Source organism: Urocitellus parryii, chromosome 9 (assembly GCF_045843805.1).
Source record: "Urocitellus parryii isolate mUroPar1 chromosome 9, mUroPar1.hap1, whole genome shotgun sequence".
In the NCBI taxonomy this organism is placed as follows: Eukaryota; Metazoa; Chordata; class Mammalia; order Rodentia; family Sciuridae; genus Urocitellus; species Urocitellus parryii.
The window spans coordinates 7,859,103-7,873,619 of NC_135539.1; the positions used below are offsets into that span (position 1 = coordinate 7,859,103).

General features: G+C 47.9%; 2 protein-coding genes across 4 annotated transcripts in view; one reads left to right on the forward strand and one right to left on the reverse strand.

Moving 5' to 3' along the window:
- The window catches only part of Ift140 (intraflagellar transport 140), a 76,084-nt gene that overhangs the window by 33,683 nt on the left and 27,884 nt on the right, over positions 1 to 14,517 (forward strand). For both annotated transcript variants that reach the window (XM_026385607.2, XM_026385609.2), the window contains exon 18: positions 3,035 to 3,234. In XM_026385607.2, the coding sequence (XP_026241392.2) occupies positions 3,035 to 3,234 (200 nt within the window). The remainder of the gene's footprint in view (positions 1 to 3,034; positions 3,235 to 14,517) is intronic.
- Tmem204 (transmembrane protein 204) overlaps positions 1 to 14,517 on the reverse strand; it is a 46,001-nt gene that overhangs the window by 20,753 nt on the left and 10,731 nt on the right. Inside the window, exon 3 of one of the 2 annotated variants that reach the window (XM_026385611.2) lies at positions 5,459 to 5,844. The exons of the other annotated variant lie outside the window; for it this stretch is intronic. Coding sequence (XP_026241396.1) covers positions 5,600 to 5,844 — 245 coding nt within the window. The 3' untranslated portion in view covers positions 5,459 to 5,599. Of the gene's footprint in view, positions 1 to 5,458; positions 5,845 to 14,517 lie in introns of those variants that run through there. 2 annotated transcript variants of the gene reach the window in all.

The following is a 14,517-nucleotide window of genomic DNA, read 5'->3' on the forward strand; positions in this document are numbered from 1 at the left end:
TTGCTTGAGAGGCTTTTTCACCCAGGAGCCCAAGGGACCTGCCAGCTCAGAATTCTGCCTGGGCTGGTGCTGTCAGTGAGCCCAGGTTGTCCTACAGGGTGTAGGGGCTACCGCTTCCCTTCAGAGCTGGGGTATGGCAGCTTCTAGGAGTTTTGATCTCCTAAAAGAAGGAAGCGCTCTCCTACAGGGTTCACGCCTTCCATGGACACATAGACCACCCCTCTGCCATCTCCCTTTTTTTGTCCTGTTAGGATGACTAAAAAGTGTCAACTTTTACCTGGTTTAAATGTTTCTGGTTTAAATGGATCTTAAAAATAAGATCCTGTTCTTTTCTAATTTTGTGCAGATAGCATCTGTTAATTCTGCAGCCAAAGCTTGGGGGTAGGTGATAGACCACAGAGGGACACGCAGAGCAGATGAAGGACCTGAGTGTTGTGGGCACAGCCCCTCTGTACAACCAAGTGAACCAATGAGACTGTATTGCATGGGCTGCCAGGCAGTCCCCAGCAGCGTGAGAACCCACCAGGGCTCTTGCTGGGGTGGGGCTCACTTTAAAAGGAGGTGGCATAAAAGATCTGAGGCAAGAAGGGTACTGGCCCTTGATTTGTGAGAGTTCCGTGAGCACACATTGCCTGTCTCTGGTTCTGGGCTGGCTAGTCCTGTGGATAGTTACACATGCACTGGAAGCAAGAGTGAACCTGGCCATGGCTCTCCAAGGTATGGCATAGAGCAGTATCTCACAGCCACACAAAGTTGGCCTGACCATTGGTTATACTTCCACGTGCATTAAGATAGAGTTGGTCAGAAAAGTGTGGATGTGTCTTGTCAAACACAAGGATTCTTTGTAGGTGTCCTTAGTTGATTTACCTTAAGTAAATCAGCACCAGACTGGTGTTTCTCTGAATTCCAATCTCATTTTGTTTCCTTATATGCTTTAATTTTTCTTTGAGAACTTAAAGTTAGGAAAGTTCTTTTAAATTTACTAAAGTTTCCCCCATAATTTTCTCATTGTAGGTTTTCGTTTCTTCCACATGTCATGCATCTTTTCTTTTTCTCTCTCATTCTCATCTCTCTTTATATGGTTATAGTTGTTCCAGAGAAGAGGTGTGTATGATGCAATCTCAATGCAGAGCCTCAGGTTAGGATTGGTCATCTTGACTCTATTGTCTACTCAAGACCCTTTGCTTCAAGTCATGAACTGTGTTGGTGTGTTCCCACTCTTCCCACCTAGCTGCATGCCCACCTGAGGACCTCTGAGGCAAGAAGGGTACTGAACACGGTAGTGCCGGACAGCCGAGATTCCAGTGCCAGCTCATCTAGCGTTACCAATCAAGGCTTGGCAGGATTTCTCAGCACTGGGCTGGGCCTGGCCTGGACCTGTGGCACACACCAGCCACTTCACCTGATATTTGTATACAGAAAATGTGTAGTTGACCTGCGTTTGCAACCTGTGAGATGTATTTTGCTCCTTTAAAAACTGCCCTTCTGATGATTTGCAAAATGCAAACTCGTAAGCTTCATTTCTCCCATTTTTCCAGTGCTCATACATTCAGAGGTAGTTGGGGAGAAAGTACAAAGGCCCTTGGTCCCTGAACCTACACTGTGTGACCTTGTCTTGTTGCTCTAGTCTCCTGTCACATGGGATAAACAATCCCTGCCTCACAGAGATGTGATGAGGAACTGAAACAAGAGCTCCTGTGAGCATACAGGGCATGGTGAATTATGAGAATTTCCTAGTGTATTCACACAGCAAATTGGGTTCTCATCAGACCCACACCAGAGCTGATGGTGTTATCCGGGGGAAGTTTGGCTGCCTCCTTGCAGTTCATTACACCAGGCAGGCAGAAACTCCTTGTTGTTTTGTGTACATTTTTTTAATTTCCACTGGATGCAGAAGCTGCCCAAACGTTCAGCCTTCTGCCTGATCTGACCCAGTTACACCCCCTGACCCCTACACTCAAGCTGCTCTGAACAGAGCCCTTGTTGTGGTCTGTGCTGTGCTTAGAAGGGCCTCCGCAGCCACAGTAGGCCTGAGAAGGTCCAGGTTGAGTGTTTCTCCTCCATAAGACCTGGTCCCTGGGGCTACAGGTCAGGAGCTCGTTGAAACTGAGTTGGAGAGGAAGGTGGCCAGAGTTACCCTTTAAGAAGTCACAGGGTGGGCTGGGGCTGGGGCTCAGCAGTAGCGCACTTGCCTGGCATGTGTAAGGCCCTGAGTTTGATTCTCAGCACCACATATAAATAAATAAAATAAAAGTTCATCAACAACTAAAAAAAGAAGTCACAGGGTGTTAGCAGATCAAGACTTGTAGAGAAGCAGGTCCCAGGAGGGTGTGTCACGATCTCCATAGTATAGGAAATGCTTGTACAGGTTGGAGAGACACCCTACAAGAGAGTAAGTGGGGCATGGGTACAGAAGAGCAGTTAGCAGCAGAAGGGACTGTAGTGGGGACAGCAGGAGTCTCAATAGCTTGAGTTTGGGGTCCTGGTTGGAGGAAGGTGCTCAGGTGAGGAAGTTGGCCTGCACATTGTACATTGTGCCCTAAAGGAACATCTCTCCTTCTCTGGGTGCTTGTTTGGGGAACACGGCACTAGGTTGACAGTTCTTCCAGAAAATTCCAGTGAGTCATCCAGGTTATCATTTTGGAAAATTTTTCCTGAAGTCAGACTACTGTTCTTATAACTTTCAGAGACCTCACAAAGATATATGTTTGTATCTGACTTGGTGATCTCAAGCTGGTAAAAAGTATTTAATGAAACAACAGAAAATGAGAACAGTCATAGACATTTTAAATGTGAGAATCTGACTTCAGTGAGTTAGAGGCTGAAAACAAGATCACACCTGGACAGCTTTTGTTGGCCTCTTATTTGTAACCCCAAGCCTGAGTGATTCCCGATGATCCTAAAGAGATCACTTGGCCTGTGGCTGAGCAGAGCAGGGTGCCTGTCTTTGGGTAGATTTTCTCCAAAAGAATTAAGTGTAGGCATTACCTTTATATATGTGAACTAACAGACACATGGGGCCTTTGTCCTTCAGCCTGGTGAAGAAGACAGAGAAGACAGGGTGAATTCTGGGCACCACCATGTCCCCCAGATGGTGGCCAAGAGACCCCTGCGAGACTTTGTGGGGCTGGAGGACTGTGACAAGCCCACTCGGGATGCCATGCTCAACTTCAGCTTCTTTATCACTGTTGGAGACATGGATGAAGCTTTCAAGTCTATCAAGCTCATTAAAAGGTGAGGTGACACACACTGTTTCCTTTCTCCTTGCTATCCTTCTTGACTGGATTTTAAAATATCAAGTGTCATGATATATTGAATGGTATTTTCTCTCAATGAATTGCCACTGAGCTTGGGTACCCAGATGTGCCTAGCCAGCCTCAGGTGGTGCACAGTGTGGCAAAGCAGTGAGCCTGGTTCTGGCATCTGTGGTACTAGAGCCTCTCAGATGTTTTTAATGGTGGTTTTGTTTTGTTTTTGTTGTGTTTTTTTTTGGGGGGGGGGCGCGGTTTGGCACTGGGGTTTGAACCCAGGTGTTCTCTACCTCTGAGCTGCATCCCTAGCCATTTTTATTTTTATAAATCTTGCAAAGTTGCTGAGGCTGGCCTTGAACTTGTGATCTTCCAACCTCAGCCTCCCAAGTTTCTTGGATCATGGGTGCACCCTACCATACCCAGCTGTTTTCATATATTTTGAGTGTTCAGGATACTTAATAGTAGAAAGTTCTGCAGTTGATAAGTCTTGCTGAAAATTTTTGATAACTAAACCCTAAAAACACCAAGGTGAAAATGCAGTTAGAGTTGCTGTAACAATTACAGTCAGGGCCTGGACCTCGTTTCCATTACCTAGGGAACTTGGAAATCCTTCACAAGAACATTTGATGGATTTTAATTTTGAACGGGTAGAAAAATATGGAAAGGTGTGAAACTCGGTTGCTTGAAGCAGGTGTTGTATGCTGTGATGACTGTGGTACGGGAAGCACCCTGAGATCCTCACTCCCTTGTCTCAGACCAGTGTGGCCAGGCCTTTACTATAGCTGGAAGGGCCTTTGTCCACACTGGCCATGTAGAAAAGAGGGCCTTTGGTTTGGAGGTGACATGCAGAGACCGAATGGTTAGCCCAGCCTCTCTTGGATTACTTTCATTTCCAATGAGCATGATCAGCCAGAACAAATGCCATAGCCAACTTTAAACCTCATTGAGCTTCTACATAGTCATCCATATAGTGCTAACAATTGCTAGGAAAGGAGCCAAGTGGAAGAAGACAAGAACTGAATGCTTACATCAACATGCTCAGTTGCAAGCATGAGTCTGGTCATTTCTATATACTGTGGGCTGAGTATGTCGTAGATGGTTAGTCCATAATTGTTTTTCATTCATTATGAGTCATTTTACGTGGGTTAAAATGTGTGCCATTTTACCATTTGTTCTGGCTAGCAACAGATTCCTGGCACAACATGGGCTTTAGAATCCAAACTGATTACCTTCTTTGCACTGGAAGGTTGAGCACATTAGACATTTGGAAGCTCTGGGACAGCCAGGAGGCCAGCTTACATATTGCCTCCAGTGTCAGGTGCAATGTTAGGCTCCTCTTCTACCTCCTGGTGACCCGTCAAGCAGAGGCCCAGCCAGCCAACCACCAGGACTATAGTTATATGCATGGATTGACAGCCTTGAGTTTGAGGGCCAGTTCTGATCCCTGAATTGCAGACCCAGACCTGAGGTGTTTCCTGCCCAACCTAGGGAGTTGCAGACTGAGGGACAGGCTTAGCTGAAGGCAGCCTGGTTCTACAGGCACTCCACATCCACAGAACCTCCAGAGAGGCTAGAAGTCCCCCTGGGGAGAACCAGCAGAGTTCTTTCTCCTCCATGTCTTGTTGATCTGCCATCCCAAGGCCATGGTTTTCAGGTCCATAGCGACTTCATTCACAGAACCATGGATAAAGGCCATGTACTCCCACCAGATCTTCAGGGAGATCCTTTCTCCCCTCGTAACATCAGCATTAAAGAAATTCCCCTTTTGGCAGTATAGATAGGGTAGACACAGTTTTTAGATAAAGTTAAGAGGTTTGCATTTATTTTAACTTAGAAAAATAGTCAGGCAAAATGCATACTACTAATCTGATTATGGCATAAAACCATCTGTTATAAATTCTGATTCACTCAAGGAATATCATGGACACTTCATGAAAAACTTGCTGGGTGTTCTGCTTTGTGAAAGGAAATATTACCAGGGATGCCCTCTCAACAGATACAGAATGAATTAATCCCAAAGGCAGGCAGAGAGCAGGGTGCCACATCACCTCTTCCCTGTCTCAGTTTCTCGTCTTCACCCTTGAAACACATGGCATGAAGCCATGCTGCACTGGCCAAGGGAAATCGTACTGGAGGAGCAGGTGGTCCACGTGACGTATAAGACATATAAGGCATAGGGTATATTTGTATGTAACACAGTAAATATATACAAGTTATCGTACAGATTTATATTATGGGTTACCAGACTTATCCCATACCTCTACACAAGCAGACATGGAAGAGTCCCTCCATTTCTAAACTATTCTGTTATAGTGGATATTCATAGGTAAAGTCCTGAGAAGGGCCTCTTAGCATGGAGATTCCACGTAGTCATTGTCTAGCCCACGGCGGAACCGTGCTGTTAGGGAGCGGCTGATGACAATCACCCGTGGTGCCATGCAGTCCTCCCTTCGGTGAAGAATGTTCCAGATGAGCATGGCAGCTGCCAGTGTGGCCAGAAGGCAGGCACCGATGTTTAGGTAGCAAGACCAGGACAGGTTGGTGTAGGGGCCAATTCTGTAGAATGTCACCAACCCAATGACCAGCACGAAGCCTGCAGACAGAAGAGAAGTACTCAGAAAGTCCTGTTCTGAGCCAGAACTTGGTCCAGAGCTCCCCAGAAGGCAAGCTACACCCCTTTCCCCAGCCCCTGGACCTAGGGCTTTGGGTGGGGCACAACTCTGGTAGCTGCAGTGGGTCCTGGAATCTTCCAGGTATGGGCCTTTCCCTGCTCATAGCATCTCCCTACTTGGATGAATCTCAGCCAGACCTAGCAATAACTTTGTGTTCAATCGACCTCTGACTTTTATAAATGCTTAGTTCAAAGCAAAAATAGGTGTTTCCTTAATTTTATCTAGAAAGAGGGTCCAAATTCCTGTTCTTGTGTGTCATCTTGTTCATGACTTTGCTTTCAGAGGAAGTAGAGATTCTCTTCTTCTCAAGATGGCCTAGAGTCTGTGCACCCAAAGAAGAGAGAAAGGGTGAGAGTGGAGAGTGGAGATTAGGGACCTAAGGAGGGTGGCCCACCCAGGTGGATCTCACACAGTTCTCTGCTTCTGCCCTGCTCTCACTTTGACCTTCCAGCTACATGGATGGGGTAGAATCATCTGGACCAGCTTGGGCAGCAGCACCAGGCCCTCTCTTCCCTCCCACCCCACCATCTGGGTTTCCCAACAGTTAAGACCTGCAGCTATGCCGGGCAAGTGGCCCACACTTGTAATCCTAACCAGTAGGCAGTAGGGTCAAGAGTTCCAAGCTGGCTTTACCAACTTATCAAGGCTCTAAGCAATTTAATGAGACCCTGTCTCCAGACAAAAAAGGGTTGGGGTTGTTACTCAATGGTTAAGTGTTTCTGGTCCAAAAAACAAAAAGCCCTGTAGCTCTACTGTTGCTGCCTTTCCTATCACACAGTAGGCCAGTCCCACTCCATCCCCAGTAGCAGCACCCTCCATTGACCAGGTGACCTGGATGAGTCTTTCTCATACATAAATTACCAAACTTTCCATTACCTGGGCTGGATCAGATCATATTCCCTTCCTGGGCTTTGCCAAGCTGAACCCCCACTACTATCCCACCATTGGCTTGCAGGCTGACCTGTGTGTCTATTAGCAATGGCCTTCCACTCACAGAGCCCCAGCTTTCCTCAGAAAACCAAATCATGGCCCTATGTGGCCTCAAAGGAAAGAGCAGTATCCATAGGCACAGGGAGAGACCGAGACATACAGATGAGGAACAAGACATACAGATGAGGAATGGGGTGATCATAGGCTTTGACTCATCTAAAACACAAGCAATGACTTCAGTGCAATGACATTGCTTCTGGAAAGTATGAGTGAACATTACCTGCCTCTCTTTTGTCCTGTGTAGCAGTAGTACCCACCATGCTGTGGATGTTTGTGTGGTGCTCTGTAAGTTTATGTATGGAGGGCTTCTGGGTGCTTGTTTTCCACCCATGGTGCACTCTGCCTGCCAGGAACTGCTGGCATTCCTCTCTACCAGCAGAGAGTATGATATCAGCATTTGCATTAGTGGAGTAAAGCAATTATACCAGTGTTTCGTATTATGAAAGTGAAAACACTTTCAGTATGTGTCCCTTCATTTTCATGATGTCTTTGGGCATGTTTTGCCAACCAATAGTTTGTCATGCTTGGGATTGAGGTAGGATGGGTACAGAGGGTGCCACCTTGTGTCTGAGATGAGAGGCAGTATAAGCAGAGCAGGGCATGAGGACTGAAGACAGTAGCCAGCAACATAATGCAAGCTAGAAGGAATTTGCCCGCAGAACAGCAGCTGGTACTACCAGGGGTCCACCCACCCCTGTCATGACAAATGCTGTGCTCCTTTTCCTGAGCTTCTCTTCAGTTTGTGCATGCTACAGCAGCATTTTAAAAATTTGGTATGTGATCTCAGATCTAATCCTATAGCATCCTTCACTTTTCTCCCCGTACCATCAAGGGGCACTACCTGGAGGGCTGACCCCACCTCACACCTCGGGGCACTACCTGGAGGGCTGACCCCACCTCACACCTCGCATAGCTCCCTTGTCTAAGGTCAGGTCGGTTTATATCACTGATGCAAAAAAGAAAGGGTTTGTCTGCAAGTAATTGCTGGCAAGAGACCTTATCTAGAGACTTGTAAGCTACAAGAACTTGATTGAAAGAGCTGACCTTGAACCTTCTGGAAAGGACTGACATGCTTACCAGAATGGAAAAGTTAACAGGGAAGCAGACACTAAGCACTGTCACATGCAAGCAGAGGGGAACCTGCCCTGCCCTCAGGGACCCAGCCTTGTGGGAATAGCACCATGTAGCCCTGGGAGCTGTTGTCTCACTCAAGGAAACTCACAAGTCATGGCCCCAAATCAAGTGCCTCTGAAATGCGCATCCATGGTAAACAGCCCAGCAGGGGAATTCAGTGAGAGTATGAGCAAGCATTTCACCAGGATACCTCAGATGTGGCCCAGGAAATATCACAGAGGACACATAGGACAGTTCCTGCATGTACAGTCCAAACATAGGCGCAGGAATAAAGCTAGCAGAATACCTGGGTGTGGCTGAGCCTCTGGGTGGGGGAAGGACCTCTGAGGGCCCTTCTATCATGTTCCAAGTGCCACTCTTTAGATTCTGCCTCACTGAAGCTGGGCACATGGCAAGCAGCACATTTCCAGGTTCACAGCTATGCTCATAGACTTTGTCAGCCTATCTGACACTCCTCTCACAGCCCCACGCAGCCATCAGAAAGTACTCCTGTCTCCCCCACCATCTGAGTTTTGCTGTTACTGTTTTGCCATGCTGGGGATCTAACCCAGGGCCTGGTGCAGGCCAGCCAGGTACTATACCCCTGAGCCACCCCAGCCCTCTCATCTCAGCCCATGGTTAAAGACTCAAGACTTCCCATTGCCTTAGAAGGTGACTGCACTGCAGCCTGGCAGACCTGCATGGCCTCCCATTTCCTCCCCACTACCCATAGCTTCCCTGCAGCCACACAGCCCTTTTTTGCTTCTTCAAAATGCCACATCCATCTGATCTAGACTTTTCCTCATGCTGCACTCCCTTTAGTTGACCAGCGCTGGGAAGGACAGGCTCCTGTCCCCAGTCATTCCAAGCTCAGTTTAGAGTCATTTGGCCTCCTCGCCTGTCACTCCTAGAGCTTGTTCCACTCATTGACCACATGCTCCCACGCCCGCTCCCCATGGTTTCAGCAGTTACTTGCTGAGTATATAATTGAAGACAAATCACAGTAGGTATGAAAGGAAATGGGCTACAGTGTGGAAAGGGAGATGAAGGGGATATCACCCTAGGCTTTTTTTTAGTGACCAGCACTTATCAGGGGGACAGTTCCCCACTGACCACTGTCAGGAAGACACATTGGAGCTGGTGCCCTTCAGCGTCCTTGTGCATAGCCTGTATTAAGCTGACCTGTGAGACTCACTGCCAAGCTAGGGACCACATAAAGTACCATCACTAGTGATCTCAAATGGCTGAGGCCTAGGGTTTTCCTTTGAAGAACTGGTGTTCTTGGGTGAAGGTGAAATTAAACACTATATCCAGAGGAGCTGGGAAGCAAGGGCTAGGACCTCTCCCAGGGAGTGGCATTTGGTGAGGCCCCACCATCCCAGTAGGCATAGGCATCAACTCTATAAACAAATGGGAAGCCTGATATCCTTGAGCAGATGCAGAGTGGGCAAAGCAGCAGTACCACCTCCTGCCCCAGGCGGCTCCCCCTTGCAGCACAAGATGGAGACCTGGCCCAGCCCAGACAGGCCCTGTCCCTCAGGAGCCCACTGGGAAGGAATGGAGAGCAGCTCCCTCTGCCTGCCTGGCACTCAGCAGCATTGGACTGAGAGCCACAGCCATAGTACTTTATTGTCTGCTTCTTTCTCCTCCCTCTCCCTTTTTTCCTTTTTGCTTTGCTAGGGATTGAACTCAGAGCTTTGTGTATGCCAGATAAGTACTCTTCCATTGAGCTTTACCCTGAGCCCTTGCTATTTTCTTAAGATCAGCATAGTATGTTTTTTTAAATAGGCAGACCGTTTTAACCATTTTAGTCTCTTTATTGCTTCCCCAGAGTTATCCATATTGCTTACCATGTACAAAGGCTTCAGAACATGTAACTGCTTCTACAAACACGATTTTTCATGTATTAGTTTAAAGAACACTGAGTGTGTAGATAAATTGATCAAAGAAATGAGACTTCACAGGGGTACAAACAGTCTGGACATAGCCACCTGTGACCTAAAAATACAAGTTGGAAGAGTGAGAGAGATGATGGAGCAAGTATGGCGAACAAGCCAAGTCTCCACCTCTCTCACCACCTGTCTTGAAAACCATGCTTGGGAACCCAGCAGCAGGCAGCACTGGGCTGATTTCCCAGAGTTCCTGGTGTCTCACTTCTCTAACAGGAGTGTGATTCAGGGTCTATACCTCATCTACCTTCTCCAGAACAGTACAAAGGAAAACCTAGGACTGTGGCCTGCTGCAAAGGTGACTCAAAACACTCACCTGCATGAAGCCCAAGCTTGGATGTTGTTTTTGTGCAGCTTAGAGCACATACTTTTTTTGGTGTGGGGACGCTGCTGACCAGGGGTTGAGCCATATCCCCAGCCTTTTTTTATATTTTATTTAGAGACTGGGTCTCGCTGAATTGCTGAGGGCCTCTCTAAGTTGCTGAGGCTGATAGTTCTCAGAACATGGCTGGGCCTAAACCCTGAGAAACCTGAGCACAGGGAGGGGCAGATAAGGCCAGCACAGGGACACTTGTACTGCAAAGAGAGGACCCTGCCCTCATCCCAGCATGCAAGAACAGGCACAAGGGCACAGCTGTTAGCATCAGTCAGCTCCTGTGGTTGGCCATTGTCCATATCCTGCTCTGAGCCCACACAGAAGGGACTTTATGGACCATGCAGACATGTAGAACAAGGGTTTGTCCTTTTTATAATCAGTAGTAAAAAGCAAACAAAAAGAAGAAAGCAGATGTACATTGTACATATGGCTATGCACCATGTTGCCAATATGGGCCACCTAAGGTGGGTAAAGAGATGTTTGGAGTTGGCTGGTCTGTCACACTGCACTTCAGGCATTATTCTAAAAGTTAGCTTTCACTTTCGGGACCTTCTCTGCTGGGAGAGACAGGAAGGACTGGAAGGAGATGAACTTGAGCTGAGCCTGGCCTTCATTGAAGCTTCCCACTGTCACTGCCTCTAAAACAAGATTCCCTTTCTCCTTCGTGTCCTTTCACCCTGAAGATTCTGCTCCCAAAACATTTTAGTGATGTAATCAGTTTGTCCAGAAACACATCTAAGGGAAGAGCTTCAGCAAACACTCAGTTCTGCACATGGAGTTGATTTCATCTCCATGAAGTCACGTTGCCAAAGCAAACAGCCTCTTCCTGTGCACTGGCTGGCCACAGTCAGTGTGAGTTACAACGCAGCCAGAGCATCCCTTTCCTCTCTCCCTTCCTTCCTGCCTGCTTCCCAGGGCCTCGGCTTCTGTCACAAGGCCTTCCTTTCAGAACGACTGTCTAATATACACACAGGTGGCATCAGAGGAAAGACCCTGGGGCTGACCCCTGACACTCCCAGCAAATGAGACGCCTGTCCTTCAGATCTAACACCACTGGCTTCCAAAGAGAATGCTGAATAAGACTATCCAGGCACCGCTGGGGTTGGCATGCCCAGCATTTGTGTGCAGCAAGATGATGGTGATCCACATGGTTCTGGGGAGGGAGATCATGTACTTCCACAGGAGTCTGAGGTTCTTGGGTATTCTCAGTTGCAGGAAGGAATGGAGAGATGATGACATGCAGACTGGTGCTCAGGGGTTGGGTACAGAAGACAGAGAAGTGAATTATTCAGAATAAACAAAGACTAACTATTTTCCCATAACAACCCCCCAGAAAACAGCAAAATTCCCAACCAGCTCACGATGTGAGCTTTTCAACAATGTTTATCCTTTCAAGGGTGGATCTAGTCAGCGTCCCTGGGGATGAGCTAAGTGACCCTGAGTATATGGTGAGTTTGCCATCATAAGAAAGTTGTGATTTCCAGAAAGGGAGCTGTGGATGTGGAGCCAGGGAAGGCTTATGGCAGCTTTCTTTACCAGCATTCTGCACTGGCTGTATGGGAGACAACCAAAACCCAGTGTCAGAAGTGGTCTGGGTAGCATCGATGAGTTTAGATTTGCAGATGGGCTCTGAACTATGGAGATAACAGTGTGAGCAGGCAGAAATGGACACAGGCAAGTTCGTCAATGTGAGAGAAAACTCAGCATGTGGCCCAAGGCCTGACAGCTGGCTTCCATAAACATTTGTTGTTGGAGAGGAAGAGTTTGGTGCCTCCACAAAGGACAGCTGGCCTTCCCAGGTTGTACAATACAAGAGCCCAAGTTCTGCATGTGCGGGCATAGTGGAAGCAGTTTGAGGATGGCAGCTCCCTGCGTGGGGGTCACCCAACAGGACTCCAGGGGAAAGTTAGCAGGACACCACCAGCATCCTCCTAAAAACCCACTCCTGTGGGCAGGGTCATACGTCCCTCCACATAAGCAGATGGCACAGGGTGGAGGAACTCATCCCAGGATACATGGCAACAAGGATACAGCTCCTGGGTTCCACACCTGCCTGTATAGATAGAGCACTGGTCCCCAGCTGGAGCACTAGCCAGGACACACCTGGGAAGACTGGGACCATTCTCCAGTGCAGAGCTGAGGAGCCTCCCGAACTGCCCTTCTGCAAGCCCCTAGTTCCCTGTCATACACTGCGTGCGGCTTGGCTCGCATAGGCAGAAGCCAGAACAAGCTCACCACTTTGTAGGCTATGTGCCTGGCCCTCTTCCACCTGTGCCTGCCTACACAGCTGGCAAGACCACAAACCATGGGAAAGGTGCAGGGGAGAGAAGAGAAGAGGCCATCAGAAAGTAAGTAAAAGAACAGACGTGGGAAAAGGATCACAGAGCAAGCTGGGCAGCAGCTGCTCATCTCAGCCCTCCCTCCCCCTGGGGTCACAAGCACACAGGCAAGGAGCCTATCATCACTCTTGTTGCTTGAGGTGCTTCTGGGAGGGCTTCTGTGTATTGTATCTGAATGAGCTGATGGATCAGTTGGTATAGGAACTGTGCCCTAAAGGGGCCTCAGGAAGGAGAGGACAGAAAAACACTGGCATTTTGTGCCTGCCATGCCCGTTATACAAAGAAACCAGAAAGGGCGAAGAAGAAGGCATCTGGTGAAGGACAGAGCAGGGAGGTAGAGTGAACTTGCCTGTGGCAGCTAGAGTACCAAGAGCCTTGGCCTGTCTTGTCTCCTAAGGACCTTGGCAGACCTAGCTGCATGGACCTTGATGTCACAGGCCTGTCTGACATGCAGAGTGATCCATTACAGGGAAAATGCAGGTTTCCACAGGTATCCAGTGCATGGACAGAAAGGAATGTTTTCAACTTTAAGGTAAAATGAAACCACACTTAGAAAATCAAGTGCAGATGCCAGCACTATGGCACATGTTAGGCAGAACTTATGAGCCTAAACCACCAGACAGCTGATATGCACATTCCTGACGTGAAGACCTGTGGGATGCAAGGAAGGTCCTTTTCCAACCCAGGGCCAGGCAGAATGTGGCCCTGGTGTCCAGAACCAGCTGTGGAGTGGGGTAGACAAAAGCCCAGACCCTTGTCTCTCTGGGATAAATCAGGAGCTTCCCTTCAGCACATCGTGTTTTTGCTGGTTTCCAGGTTTCTCCAGCCTCCTCCTGGGGTTAGTTGCTTTCCTCCCTCTGTGCATTAGCATCTCCTCTCCCCTCCCTGCCCACCTCACCCCAGCTCTAGGATTGAGGTTTGCTTGACAACAGGTAACAGCAGGCGTTTCCTCGTCCTGTGACAGGACATCCTGGCGCCCTGTAGTCTCTCCCTGGCTTTAAAACAGACCAGAGCACAGGAAAAAACCCAGCGCTAAAATTAGCAGCATGATAGAAGAAAGGCACATAACTGTTCTCTGTACTGTTTGTCAATGAAACGAGTCTAAACAGACGAAATGCATTTCCTTTTGGGGCAAAGCGGACCTGTTAGGAGTGTCATGCAGGAGGGGTGGGGCAGCCTCTGGAGGCTTGAAAAGCCACCCAAAATGCCCAGGGCTGCTGCCGCCCAGTGTTCTGGCTTTTTCTGCTGGCCTCCACCTGTCTGATGATTTTTGAAGAGTCTGGTCCAGCCCTTTCAGAAGTTGTGCTGGCCTAGAAATATTCAGGGGGTGCAGTAACCACTGACACCCTTCACACACCAGGACAGGGCCCCTGGAGGCCTTTGGCACATCTCCAGGACTGCTGCAAAACAGCTCAGTTTTAGTTAATGTGAGACTTTTCCCCATTTTGGTATTTTAAAATGTATTATTTGGAAGCAACACTGCCTTCTGAAACCAGAGTTTTCAGGAGACAAGCTCTCAGTCTGATGTGCTAGGCCCCAAATAGTTCTAATAATTCCAAATAGGAATCTTCGGAGGAAGACAGTAAGAAAGACAGCAGTCAGTTTGATTACCCTGCTAGGAGGTAGGAGATCAGAATCTAGAACTGTTACTTGCATTTATTTTATGTCACTAAAATAATCTTTTTCCATTTATTTCCAGACATAGCACTTTCTATGGCATCTCTTCAGTGTTGTGCTTCCAGAAATCTTAGTTTTTGTTTCTGGGTTTGTTCTCTTTCTAAAATATCTTTTTATAGCCCAGTTTTTCCAATCATGTTTTCAAAATCT